General features: G+C 34.0%; 1 protein-coding gene across 1 annotated transcript in view; it reads right to left on the bottom strand.

Moving 5' to 3' along the window:
* Positions 1 to 14,986, bottom strand: part of ADCY2 (adenylate cyclase 2) — a 553,319-nt gene that overhangs the window by 343,067 nt on the left and 195,266 nt on the right. Inside the window, exon 3 of the mRNA XM_074199408.1 lies at positions 5,204 to 5,365. Coding sequence (XP_074055509.1) covers positions 5,204 to 5,365 — 162 coding nt within the window. The remainder of the gene's footprint in view (positions 1 to 5,203; positions 5,366 to 14,986) is intronic.

The following is a 14,986-nucleotide window of genomic DNA, read 5'->3' as shown; positions in this document are numbered from 1 at the left end:
TTCAACAAACTATTTGTGCAAAATTAATTCATGTCCATTTTTTTTCTTTTTGGACTTTAAGTAGACAAATCATTTATAACATTGTGATAGTCTAAACAATTTATTATTTTTATGAACTTCCATTTCTTAGGATAAAATTTACTGCCTGGTTTATAAACCCTGAGTCATCAATTCCAAATATTTAATTCAATTTGGAAGATGGACAACTTCTGGTTCATTTCTAGGTATATTTTCCTTTTCTAGTTAGAGGTTACTTAAGAACTCTATTTGTATTGTGCTGTTCCCTGGTAGTAATCCTTTGAGAAAATTTCAGGTGCATTATCATAGTATCCTAAAACTTTTTTTCAGGTCTTCAAGTGACATTACCTAGGAAAGGGCAACTGGGTGATATTTTAATGCATTCTGTGTTTTATGGAGGTGTTTTGTCAGGATTGCACTAGCTAAAGAGTATGTTTTAGTAATTTTCACCCTGGGCATTTCTTTTCCTTATCTTAGGAAGTGATTTTATTTTTCTCAGGTATTTAATCTCTTTGTAGTTAAGTACCACAAGGACTAGAAAGCTCTATAGAAATCAATTTTTACTATGAAAAGGGAAGTTTATTTTTCTTTCTCTTATATAAAATGAGGTTAGGAAGGATGGGTCAGGAGCTTAGAGGAAAAGGAAAAGACTGAACACAATTTCCTCCTGAAGCTAGTGTTTTTTTGTTTTAGCATTTTTGAATCTGAATGAACTGGCATAGAGCAGAGATGCTCCTCATTAAGAATTTTAAAGGAAGATGAGTGCCCAAGTCCCTCTTTTCTTACTTTCACTACCAGTGAGAGTGAGTCAGTATTGTTATAGAAGCAATTTGCTTTGATTTGTAACTTGATGGATGAATCCAAGACTTCTATCTGTTCCACATTTCTAATCCCAGTGCAGAGGGTGAAGAGTTCTTCTGGGGTTTCCGTACGGTGAATTAGGAGCTTCAATTTTCTTTTCCTTTTCCCTTTAATGATATGGCATTATGGAAGGTATCAAGCATCAGACTAGTCTATAACTTATGTGAAGCTTATAAAAAGATGTCAGGCTGTTAGGCTGTATCCACACATATTTGGAAATTTAAAAGAATGTTCATTTCTTGATCGTTTGGGAAATGTGTCACATGAAATTTGCTGAGACTCTTTAGAAAAAAGATACCAAATAATGCTTTCACTTCCCCAAGTAAGGGAAAACAACTCAGTATTTGAGACTAAGTACTTTGTCCAAAGGTCTAGTTACTGCATATTGCAGAAGTTGAACTAGGGAGGGATTTTAAGTCTAGAGAACCATTTCACTCATCTCATTTAATCCCAGATGGCTCAGATACGTCAGCAGAATAAATCAGTAAGAAAAAAATGTAAACTAGATATAAATAAATCTGTAATCAATTTTAAAGGATGATAATGCTTTGAGTAGTGGAGGAAGGCAGATGATTCCTCAAAGAAAACATCTTTTGATTCACTGAATGAATCAGATACACTACTAGATTTACATGTAAAAAATAAGAGTTCAGTGATAAACTCAGTCAAACATAGGATGAGTGTACTGGGTATTGGTAAAATAGATCTCTCAAAACTGCTCTTGATGTGTCTGGCAAGATTTGAAAGCTTATACATATACGTATGTCTGCATTTGTCTTTAAATGCAATGCTATTTATAAATCTGACAAAATAAAATATTTCTTTTCCTGAATAGATTTTCAAAAACTTCAGCAAATGAAATCTGAAATATAAAAGTCACAAAGAATGTGATGGCCAGTGGTTAAGTGCTTATAGCCCTCTTTAACCCCCTGTCAGCTAAAACAACTGAAGGTGCAAGCTTGAAATTAAGCCATAAATCTGATATCTGAGTTTTAAAATCCATTATTGTTCATTGTAACTATTTTAAGTTAACCTTTGATCGACAGAATGGGAAAACATAGTTTTTAATATAGGAAAAAAATCTAACTCACTCCCTGGTATTGATGTATGAAACTGTGGAAAAGTGGGGAGATGGTTACAGCTACTAATCCAGTTGCAATTTAAGAAGACTTGTTCTTTTAGTAACTTCTCCTCCACTCTGACTTAGAAGTAGATATGTATTTTTCCTTAAAACTATATGTTCATGGTGTCATATTAGTTGCTGAATGAACAGCTGGATTTTGGTGGGCCATCTTTCCTTTCTACCCTAAATGTGTAACAGGACATAATAGTTATAGGTCCTAAAGAGGCAAATATAAAATTTTAAATATAAATATAAAAATATTAAAGTACTCCTTTACTCTTGTTGTAGGTGTAAGATGATACCTCAAGTGCTGTTTTAATTTGCATTTTTAATTTGCACTTTATTCATGTGACTATAAATAGCTTTAATTTTTATCTGAAAAATGCCTATTCTTATTCTTTGATCATATATCAATTGGAGAATAACTTGTATTTTTATGAATTTGACTCATTTTGCTATATCTTTGAGAAATTTGGCCTTAATCAGAGAAACCTGCTATACATTTTTTATATTTAAAAAACACTTTATTTTCTTTTCCCTAGTTACATATAAAAATAAATTTTAAATTAATTTTTGAAACACTGTAAAATTCTTCCCATTTTCTGTTTTCCTTCTAATCATGGTTGCATTAATTTTGTTTGTACAAAGCCTTTTTTAATTTAATGCAATAAAATTGATATATGTTTATATCTTGTGAAGCTTCTCTATTATTTAGTCATAAATTCTTTCCTTATTTATTTATTTGAGAGGCAAACTATTTCATGCTCCCCTAATTTGTTTATGGCATCACACTGTATGTTGAAATCACGGGCCCATTTTATCCCAATCTTGGTATAAACTGTGATGTGTTCTATATCAAGTTTCTGTCACACTGTTTTCTAGTTGTCACAGCAATATTTGTCAAGTAGTGAGTTCCTGTCCCAAAAGCTTAGATCTTTAGATTTATCAAGCACTAGTTTACTGTGGTTATTTACTACATATATCATATACCTCATCATTTCCACTTATTTGCTACTCTATTTCTTAGGTAATATTAATTTGTTTCAATGATTACCACTGTATATCAAAATTTGAGTTTGGCATGGCTGGAGTATCTTCCTCCCCAATCCCATACCCCCTTTTTCTATAAAATATTTTGGATTGTTTGATTGTACAGCACTGAGTAAATTAATTTAGGGAGAATTTTCATATTTATTATACTTATTCTGCCTACACATGAGCAATTGATATCATTTCTAATTATTTGGATCTGACTTATTTGTGTGAAGTGTTTTGTAATTTTGTTAATATAGTTCCTGAGTTTCTAGTATTGTCTTCAGTTATTTTAAATAGAATTTCTCTTTTACTGCTGGACTTCCTTACTAATTAGAGAAATCTTGATGATTTAAGTGGATTTATTTATATCCTGCAACTTTGCAAAAGTTTTAAATTATTTCACCTAAGTTTTTAGTTGATTCTTTGGAATTCCCCAAGTATACCACTATATGCGTTACAAAAAAAAAAAAAACAAAAAACCTTAACTCTCCTTTCTAGGGGGAAAAAACCTTAAATTGCACTGTCTACAGTTTTTTTTATTTAGTAATTCTATGAGAAACCACTTTCCTTGGGAATCCAAAATGGAAGTGGAATGAAGCATGGGACAGACTAATTCTCATACTAGTAACTAAGAAAGCCATGGAGCAGTACATGTCACATCACAGGTCTGAGTTCAGAGTGGGGTGAGAAAAGTACTCTGAGACATTGCAAGTCCCACCAGTCAGTAGTTACCTGACTGGTAAAAAAGGATTCACAGGTCTGGTAGGGAGACAAAGATTTCTTTTCTTTTGCATCTGATAGAGAATATTGTTTACAATCCCTTTGGATTATAGAAACAGAACTGAACATGCCCATCAATGTATCTCCATTATTGAGGAACTCATTAATTTTTTTTTTTTAGATTTTTGCAAGGCAGATGGGGTTAAGTGGCTTGCCCAAGGCCCCACAGCTAGGTAATTATTAAGTGTCTGAGACCAGATTTGAACCCAGGTACTCTTGACTCCAAGGCCGGTGCTTTATCCATTGTGCCACCTAGCCGCCCCGAACTCATTAATTTTCAAAGCTTTCTTGTTTTCATGGATAGTACTAATTCATATTCAGATCTCCTTATATCAAGTCAAAGTTTACCATCATGTAATTTCCAAAAATTCCTAGTTCTCTTGCTTAACTTTATAGATCTAACTGTATATATTCAGTACCACATTCCCTTGCATGAGAGTCCTTCAGGACAAAAAACAATAAGTGAGTTAATCTGTGATTGCAGTGACCAAAGATCAGTTTCTATTTACCCATGATAACAGTTGTGTTAGACTTATTGTAATTTTCACAAATTACCACATTTTGCATTAGGCTAATGTTTGTGTCATTCAATTTTAGTAAAAATAAATGTCACTCTTCTAAGGAAATAAAAATTCTTAGGAACAATACTAAATCACTTCTACTCTCTCTTGCTGATGCAAATATTTGGAGAAAGCTATTTTGTTTTCCTAATGAAACAGAACACTTTCCTTCTGAGTGCTTTTTTAAAAAAACTGTTTTCTTTAATAACATTTAATATAACTGAAATTATGAAATTGTCCAAATCACTGTCTCATGAAATATAGTAATTAATAATAGTCTGTGTGTGTGTTCATGTGTGTGTGTGCATTTTTGTGAGTGTGTTTGTGTGTGTGCTTGTGTGTGTGTGTGTGTGTGTGTGTGTGTGTGTATGGGAAGTTAATGCCTTTCTAAGTGTATATGTGCTTGTATATGAAGTTTTGGGTATGGATTTACTTATATGCAACATTTCATCCTACACCTAACAGTTAAATTACAATTGAGGATATGAAGGCTGTTTGTTTTATTTAAGTATTGGGATTATGCTATAATTCAGTACTCAAGAAAATAGATTTTCTGCATTTAATGTTCACAGCTAGCTTTAATCCATGTTGCTAATTGCTAAGTGACTGTTGATTCTGATGGGCTGTAGATTTGCCTTCTATTAGCTTTTAGAGGTAAACTCATTGCCAAATATAGTGGAGATATAAGTCACAGAAAGTAAAATTCAATAGAAGAATGAAAACAAAAATGGAATCATATACTTAAATGAAACTTGTTAAATATCCCCCATTGTTGTCATCAGAAGGTTCAATGCATAATCAATGGCTCATTCTATCATGTACCTACCTGCCAGACCAAGTGCTCCTTTACTCCTGTTGTGGTGGAGAGACAGACACTCAGCACAATGGTGTGGGATGCAGAGGTCAGCACACTGGCAATTATGGCATCTCTCATGTTGAAAGGCAGCATAGTGTATACCACAAAGATAATGAATAAAAAAAATGATACCTGTGAGGAGAAAGAAAAGAATAGGCAAGGTTATGTTGAAGTCAAATTCCAAAGTTTTTCTTGATAATTTTCCACATGAAGCTACCTAAAAGGTAATGTGAAATTTTGTGTCTGTTCAAAATTATCATTATGCCAAAATAAATGCACAAAATTTATTCATTTTAAGTGAACAGTAATAATGTCTCCACTATTTTGGAGCAAAACAATAGTTTATGAAGCTCTTATGTTTCAGAATAATTGTGATCTATTAGATTTATTTTTCCAATACTTTGCAAAACAATTATCACATAGCCATAAATAGAGAAGATGGATATAAAAGAAAAAAGGAAGAAAATTACCAACTGTATTTGAAATGTGACAGTTCTTTTCAAACAAAATGTTCACAATTCTACCTAGTCATTTAATAGGAATGTATGAACTTTGAACCATCAATACAATTGTGTTTTTAAACACCTAAAAGCAGTAGAAATCATATCTTATTTGTCATGGAAAAGACATAACTCATATTATTCAAATCTTGACATTTCCTAAAGGCAGCATTTTTACTTTTATTAACACGTGACTGAGTAATCATAAATATATTCATCTAATTAATTGCTCATAATTTATTTGAATTCTTTTCCATGTAAAATATATGCATGTGGTTACTTGTGATGCAAATTTAAGTGCATAAATTGGGAAGATAGAAATCTTACTATTACTCAAATAACTTGCATATATGTCACTAAGCACAGAGGCATCTTGAACTTATCCATTTGAATTATCCATTCAAATTTTAATCTCTAAACCCTAGATGGGGACTAGCCTCAAAATAAAGAACTTAAGAAGTAAAATCTATATTTTTCATTTGTATCAGAGTGATGATTAAATAATTGCTTTGATCTTGGCTTCAGAGAACTATATACATATACATATTCATATATATACATGTACATACATATACATATACATAAATATACATATACATATACATATGCATATACACTGTCAAATAAAGTAAGAACTCTCCAGCAAGTAGAATCTAGTCTTTGTCTTGTTATTTATTGTTCTTGATTTCTCAATATCAGCAGGAATAACCATGTGATTATCTTATGAGAGTGATAAATGCTTGAGTCATAATTCACTTTATTCACATCTTTGAAATCCAACATAACACAACTTTTTTTTTAGGTTTTTTTTTGCAAGGCAAACGGGGTTAAGTGGCTTGCCCAAGGCCACACAGCTGGGTAATTATTAAGTGTCTGAAACAAGATTTGAACCCAGGTACTCCTGACTCCAGGGCCGGTGCTTTTATCCACTACGCCACCTAGCCGCCCCCATAACACAACTTCTATAAATGAGTATACATAGATATGGTCATGCTCACAGTCATTCACCATTTGTCTAGTTACTAGAAATAGTGTTTAGTTCCAAATGTCTCCACAACCGGTCAATTATTTTTTTTATTGGTTCTTTCAAACCACTAACAGATTTCCCTTAATTGCCATTCATTATCTTCTCCTCTGTTCTCAAGCTCTCAATGAGCCCTTAAAAGGGCTCAGGGAATGGTCTCAATGACTACCTCAATGGTAACAAAGGCCATCTTGTGTGAATTTCCAATGTATTTTAAAGCACACAGCAATAAAATTGTGAGTATGTCCTGTGTGTGTATGCATTATTGCCTATATGTATATATATTTGCACGTATTTCCATACTTTCCTGTGTGCTTGCATGTATGCATATGCATATATGTATATGTATATGCCTCTATGTATATACATATATAGTTGCATGTTTCTAGGATCCCTAGTCTCAGGAGAGAATGAATTTAATTTCTTAGATTTAGTGTCTTAATCCCTTTACCCTTTACCATCTACCCTTATCCTGTAATAACATATATTCCTGATTATTAAGAAGTCTTCCTCCTATGTTTACTTTTTTGTCATCTAAGACTTTTAGCAAATCCTTTCCCTATTTTCAATGATACACAAATATTTGCTATTTTGGAAAGAAAAATTGATAACCACCGTAGCAATAACAAATGCTTTATTCCTTGCTGATCTATGGATACAATGGATTGACTGAGATACTGGATGCTAAAGGGATTTCAGGAAATTTAAACTGTATAGAAATTTCTTGTGGAGTTGGATCACTCAAAGTCTTTGTGAAGTTGGATCACTCAACCTTGATTATGTGCCAGGCATTGTATTAGGCCTTGGGGATTTGGTGCAAAAGAAGGACATACTCTTTTTAAAAATGTCTCTTTGGAAAGTTATTTGCTCAGTCCATTTTAACTGTAGGTGAGATGGTAAATAAAGGTATGGAGGATAGTCTAAAGAATATTATCCCTCAACTGTGCCCAAAAGGCAATAAAACTGTGCATACCCTTTGATCTAGCAATGCCACTACTAAATCTGTATCCCAAAGAGATCATAACAAAGGGGGAAATACCCACACATACAAAAAAAATGTAGAGGAGTTCTTTTTGGAGTGGCAAAGAATTGGGAAATTAGGGGATGCCTATTAATTGGAGAATGGCCCAATAAATTCTGCTATAAATTATGGAAAGCACTATTGTTCTGTAAGAAATCATAAGTTGGCAGACTTCAGAAAAATCTGGACAGACATCTCATTTCAAGAAATTATTAAGAACAGAAAGATTTCTTAAAATATGAAGTTTATATTTTCTTTTATCATGGCTTTCAGGTACTTCAATATTCTTAGGGTTTTTTTTAGGGTATTTTTTGCAAGCCAAATGGGGTTAAGTGGCATGCCCAAGGCCACACAGCTAGGTAATTATTAAGTGTCTGAGGCTGGATTTGAACTCAGATCCTCCTGACTCCAGGGCCAGTGCTCTAACCACTGCCGACCTAACCGCCCCAACTTCAATGTTCTTAAGTTATCCATAATAATTCTTAAATTATTTCACAATCTATTTTCATTCTTTTCACTTTATGTTATTACCATATTTCCCCCATACACACCTTAATTTGGGGGGGGGGGTCTGAAATTTGAAGAAAAAAAGGGTTTTACATAACGTTATTGAATTCAATTTTATTCATCATAAAATTCATACAATTCCTCATCACTGTCAAAACTTCCATTCATTAGCTCATCCTCATTGTGTTTAATGATGAATCAGTCTCAGAGAGGCTCTGATTGCTCTCCTGAGTGTGCTCTGGTCTGGAGTTGACCACAAGCTCTCCCTGAGCAAGTCTGGTGCATGGATACATGTTCAGTCCATACCGTTTCATGAACCTGAAGTACCAATTGGTGTCCTCCTTTGAAATCAATAACTTCTTTTCATCAACAATTTTTCTTGCCTCATGATGAACCATCTTTGTGGACACAGGAATTCCAATGACCCATTGTTCTTCAATCCATCTCTTCAATCACTCTCTAAGGCCATTTGGCTGACTTCCTTCTCATAGCCTTCTTCTGCCAGGGCATTTTCAGTAGGATTTCTTAGCTAGTCTCAGACTGTTTTCTTAATTGTAGGAGGACCAAACTGACATTCAGTAATACAATTTCCATTCACTTCTGCAAACTGTATCGCTTTGAACTTGAATTCATCGCTGTACGAAAATCTTTATTTTTTTCAGCCATTTCAGGGCAGATCATGGCAAAAGTAACCTAATATACCCATAAATAATGCAAAACAACCAGCTCAAAGACAATAAGTGTAAAAAAGTGGGAAATGCCAATAAAAAAAATCTACAACCACTGATTAAGACGTGCTCAGTGACCCATAGTCCGAATGTTCTTCGTGGTTCTGGAACTGTGCTCTGTTGTCCTGAAGTCACACTCATTAGTACTCTTCTCTACCCTGGACCTAAAACCCAGAACTGCATATAGGCAATAGCCTTTCCAGTCAGTACCAGCTACATCCAGTGCCATCAAAGAGTCCCCTATAATCTTTCTTATTATTTGTTGGAACCCTCCCCGCCCCTTCCATCTGTGGACTGAAAGTTCAAGAGCAACTATTGCTAATGCTGTTTTCATAATTGTTTTCGAGGTCCATTACTGGTTCTATTGCTGATCTTATTTCAGACTAGGTTCTACTCAATTGTCACAAACCTATCCTGTTTACCTCTATTTAAATAAAGGTGAGATTAAACAGAGTAACTCCTTCCAAACTACATTTACTTCCTTCAAAATTCCCAGCTACAACCTATATCCTAGTGACTCCAGAGTTACAGTGCTTCAGATTCATCCAAGAGTATAATATTCATCCAAGGCACAAAGATAGCATTTTTAATGTCTCTATATCCATTTAGTCTCTTATTTGACAATATTTATTGAGCATTTATGTCAAAAGATAGAAAATGTTGAGCTTAATATTTGACAAGAATAATAAATTTAATAAGGAACTATCAAATGTCAATACCCATCTAAGTCTCAGTTTAGAAGCTAATTCCTTTTCGGTTCAACTAAATTTGTTTTTATAGCTTCTTGTATATTTTTTCATTAGGAATTACAAAGTTGATTTGAGGCAACATAAAATGCCTCTTGCCTTGAATATTAATATTGCTAGTTATGATTCTGTAGAGATATATAATACACATATTTCAAGATTAATGCATTGGAAAGCAGTAAAATAAAGGACAACATAGGTTTTAAGGTAGAGAAGATTGCTTTTGAATTCCCTTCTTATTAAAAGGGACTGGGGGGATCATAGAAGTTTCATGAAAAAGGTGACATTTTATTGACTTTAAAGAAAGCAGAAATTCAATTTCTAATGAAAAGGATATTCTTTGGATTTGTTGACTCAAGTATTGTGGGAGAAATGTTTATACAAAACACAATCTTTGACCTCATGGAGTTTATAATATTTTGGAGAATAAGATATAAACTGATTAATTAAAATATATAATATAATTTAGCATGAGATATATATATAGAGAGAGAGATAGAGATAAAAGATGATATAGATAGATAGATAGATAGATAGATAGATAGATAGATAGATAGATGATAGATAGATGAAAATGAGTCCCATGAGGTCCTGGGGGGGGGGGAAGAATAGTTACAGAAAGGAGAAACAAGAAGAATTTAATGGGAATTTTAGATCTGAGTTTTAAAGGTTGGCTAGGATTTTAGTGAGACATTTGAATGGATAGAAGACAGCACAATGAAATATGTGATAAAGGTAAGAAATAGGATGGTGTTATGTAGGATCTTCAATTCCAGGTAAAGGAATCCAAAATTTATTTGGTTTTACTTTGGTATGCAAAAGATACCTGATAATGATTTCTACACAAAAGAATAATCTATATTCTATTATTATTAGAATATTTGGGATGATACAGCAGGAAAACAAAAGCTCTGAAGTCCTACTACTTTTATACATGATATAAATACAATGGTTATTGATCTATTACCTTTTCTGATAGAGCCGCAGAACACCTTTCATCCTTGTCAAACATTCAGAATATCACCACCAAAAACAAGTTAGTGATGAATGATAATTTTAATCATAATAATAATAATAATAATGGTTTTCCTTTTCTCAATTCTCCCCTGGCATGTCCTAATATAGGAAGTGCTTTACAATTTTTGGGTCTCAGTTTCATCATCTATGGTGGAATCAACCTCAATAACATTTGCATTTCCTTTCTGTTATAAATTTATAATCCTTTTTTAATTCAACTTTCACAGTTTCCAAAATGATGTTCTTAAAGCACAAGCCTACCCCATTTCATTTTCTTGCTCAATAAAGTCCAGGTAACCTCAATTGCAATGAGATTAGTACAAACTCCTGTTTCACATTAAAATCCTTTACAACTGGGCTCTGATCTATAATTCTAAGCCAATTATAAATTAATCCTTTTGATGGACTATTTTATCTAGCCATGTTGGCTATGTCAGTCCTCCTACACATCTTTATTCTTTTTTACATGGCCTCTGTAACCTGAAAGATATTTCCTCAATAACTAAAATCTTTATTTTTCTTACATTCTACAATTACATTCTACAAATTCCTTTCCTGTTTCCCCATAATCCTCCATACAAAAAAAACTTGTAATTTCCTTTGTGTTTGTGGATATGTATGCATATATGTATGTGTACATGTATATGTGTGTCTTTATATTTCTGCATGTCATTTTGACTGATATAATGTACATGCCTTGAAGCAGGAGCTATATGATTTTTGTATCACAATCACTTAGCATAATACTTGGCATTTAAGTACTTTAAAATTTCTGTAAAGAGGGAGGAGCTAAGATAATGGAGTAAGACAGGAACTCCCTCAAACTCTTCCCCAGACCACTCCAAATAGCTTTAAATAATGACTGTAAATCAAATCTAGACTGGAAGGACCTCCAAAAAAAGACTAAGTGAAACAATTTTCCAGGCCAAGACAACTTGGAAAATACATGAGAAGCATCTAGTACCCCCTGGATTAGAATGGACCACAGCACAGCTCTGGACATTCTGGAGTGAACCAGCTTCATCATCCAGGAATAGCTCACAGAGCACGTGGGTCCATGGCAGTGGGGCAATTTCCAGACCTCTCAACCCAGGGTCTGCCAGGGATAACTTGGAAGGTCAGCAAGAAAACTCTGTTCCACCAGAGTGATCATGGAGCCCAGTTCAGAGCAGATGCGGCTCCCCAGGGGACCAGGAACAGGTTTGGGGAGCCACCCAGCAGATGCTTCCACAGTGCTCAACCCACAGATGGTAAGGGGGTTGGGGAAGATTGAGGAGGTTTCTTTGTTATTCCTGAGGTAGGACTCTGTAGCTTTGCCCATAATGAGATCTAGGTCACAGTCTGAGACCCCAGTAACAGGAAAAGGAACTTTACTGCCATAGCAGAGCAGGGACCCTCTTTTTTTCAGTTCTGTGGTAGAGGGGGGTGCTTATGATCATTCACAGACCAGAGTACAAGCCAGGAATGCAACCAGAACTTCCCATAATACCTTGGAGGAAATGAAGTTGCTGGTTGGTGTCCCTGAAAACAGCTATAAGAACCCTCAAAAGCTTGGAACAAAGCACCCTCCATGCTGGAAGCAGAGCCTCACCTTAACAAAGAGTTAAAATCAAGTCATAGGCCAGGGAAATGAACAAATACCAGAAGAAAAAAAATTGACAAAATACTTTGGTTCCATGGAGGATCAAAATATACATTCAGAAGTGACAAAGCCCAAGCTTCTGCATTTAAAGCCTCCAAAAAATATGAATTGATCTCAGGTTATGGAAGAGCTCAAAAAAGATTTTGAAAATCAAGTAAGGGAAGTAGAAGAAATATTGGGAAGAGAAATGAGAGCAATGTGGGAAAATCATGAAAACCAACTCAGCAGCTTGGTGAAGGAGTTACAAAAAATACTGAAGAAAACAACATCTCAAAAACTAGTTTGAGTCAAATGGAAAGAAAGGCATTTCAAAAGGCCAATGAGGAGAAGAATTTCCTAAAAAGCATAATTGGCCAGATGAAAAAGGAAAGGAAAAAAAGCTCTCTGAAGAAAATAATTCCTTCAAATGTAGAATGGAGCTAAGGAAAGCTGATAATTTTGTGATAAATCAAGAAACAAGAAAAGGAAACCAAAAGAATGAAAATGTGAAATATCTCATTGGAAAAACAATTGACCTGGAAAACAGATCCAGGATAGAGAATTTAAAAATTATTGGGCTACTGAAAGTCATGACCAAAAACAAAGTTTAGATTTCATTTTTCAAGAAATACTCCAGGAATATTGCCCTGATATCCTAGAAGCAGAGGGTCAAATAGAAACTTAAAGAATCCAGTGATGACCTCCTGAAAGAGATCCCAAAATAAAAATTGCCAGGAATATTACAGTAAAATTTTAGAATCCCCAAGTCAAGGAGAAAATATTGCAAGCAGCCAGTGAGAAACAATTCAAATATCCTGGAGCTACAGTCATGATAACACAATATATAGGAACTTCTATTGTTCTGGAAGGCAAAAGAGCATGATTACAACCAAAAATCAACTACCCAGCAAAACTGAACATCTCTTTCAGGGAAAAGATGGATATTCAATGAAATAGGGAATTTTCAGACTTTCCTGATCAAACAACCAGAGTTGAACAGAACGTTTGATCTTCAAGTATATGACTCAGGTGAAGCACAGAGAGAATAGATGGGAAGGGCAAATTATGAAGGACTTAATGATGTTGAACTGCTTATATTTCTGTATGGGAAGATGATACTGATAACTCCTATGAACTTTCATATTTATTAGTGCAGTTAGATGCAACATACATATATGTATATGCATATACATATACATATATATGTGCAAGATGTGGGAGTTAAATTTGAAGATAAATTAAAAAGGAGTAAATGGGCAAGAAAGGAATGTACTGGGAGAAAGGGAAAGGAGAGGTAGAATGGGTTAAGTTATTCCACATAAAGGAGGCAAAAAAAATGTCTTTTGTAATGGAATAGAAGAGGGGGGAGGTGAAGGGGAGTGAATAAACCTTTGTTCTCATCATCAGAAGTGGTCCAGAGAGGAAATAACATATACATTCCATTGGGTATAGAAATCTATCTTACCCAGAGGAAAGTAGGAGAGGAAAAGGATGGGAGAAAGGGGACTGGGGAGGGAGAGAGGAGTAGGTGATAGAAGAGAGGGAAATTATTGGGAGAAGATACTCAGATACAATACACTTTTGAGGAGATACAGGGTATAAGGAGAGAGAGAAGGGAAACACAGTTAGCAATAGCATCCATGGGAAAAATATTGAAGTAATTTCTCTGATAGGCTTATGTTAAAGAATGCTATCCATCCCAAGAAAATAGCTGATGATGACTGAATGCAGACTGAAGCACACTTTTTATTTCACTTTATTTTTCTTGAGTTTCTCTTTCTTTGTGGAGGGGGTGGGATTATGTTTATTTTTGCATAACTAATGCATTAATTTGCTTTCTGTCTGGGTGGAGGGGGAGTGAGAGGAAGGGAGAAAATTTGGAACTCAGGAGTTTGGAAGTAAATGTTGTAACTTGCTTTTGCATGTAGTTGGGGTAAAAAAATAAAAATGTAAAACAAACAAACAAACAAATAAATAAAAATTCTGGTTAATTTGATTGATTAATACAACAATTAATAAATAGTTGTTTTTTTCAGTCATGTCTTCTCACTTGAGATTTTCTTGGCAAAGATACTGGAATGGTTTGCCATTTTTTCCATTTCATTTTACAGATGATGAAATGAGGCAACAGGGTTAAGTGACTTTCCCAGGGTCACATAGCTAGTGAGTGTCTGAGACCAGATTTGAATTTAGGATGATGAGTCTTTCTAACTTCAGACCTGGAATAACCCAATTGTTTCTTAATAAATTAAATTATTTGTTAAATTATTAATAAATTAAACAAATTATATTTTATCTTGAAAGCCTACAATCCATAGGATGTCTAGACTCATAAAAATAAGGCTAAGTTTGAAGTAATTATAGATTCAAAGCCTGTCTCAATCAGGGTAACTCAGGCAAACATGATCTTTTTAGAAGTCTAAAGTGTAGTATATTCTGTATATCTTCAAACTGGAGGAATTCAGGAACAGAAACTAGGAAAATTATTAAATATAAATAGACTTCAGTTTTCTGTTTGGAATAAGTTTAATAACTAATTTTTATATAATGCTTATAAGTTTTCAAAGAATTTTCTTTATAACCACTTAA

The sequence above is a fragment of the Macrotis lagotis genome, chromosome X (assembly GCF_037893015.1).
Source record: "Macrotis lagotis isolate mMagLag1 chromosome X, bilby.v1.9.chrom.fasta, whole genome shotgun sequence".
In the NCBI taxonomy this organism is placed as follows: domain Eukaryota; kingdom Metazoa; phylum Chordata; class Mammalia; order Peramelemorphia; family Peramelidae; genus Macrotis; species Macrotis lagotis.
This window is presented reverse-complemented; position numbering and strand designations above follow the sequence as displayed.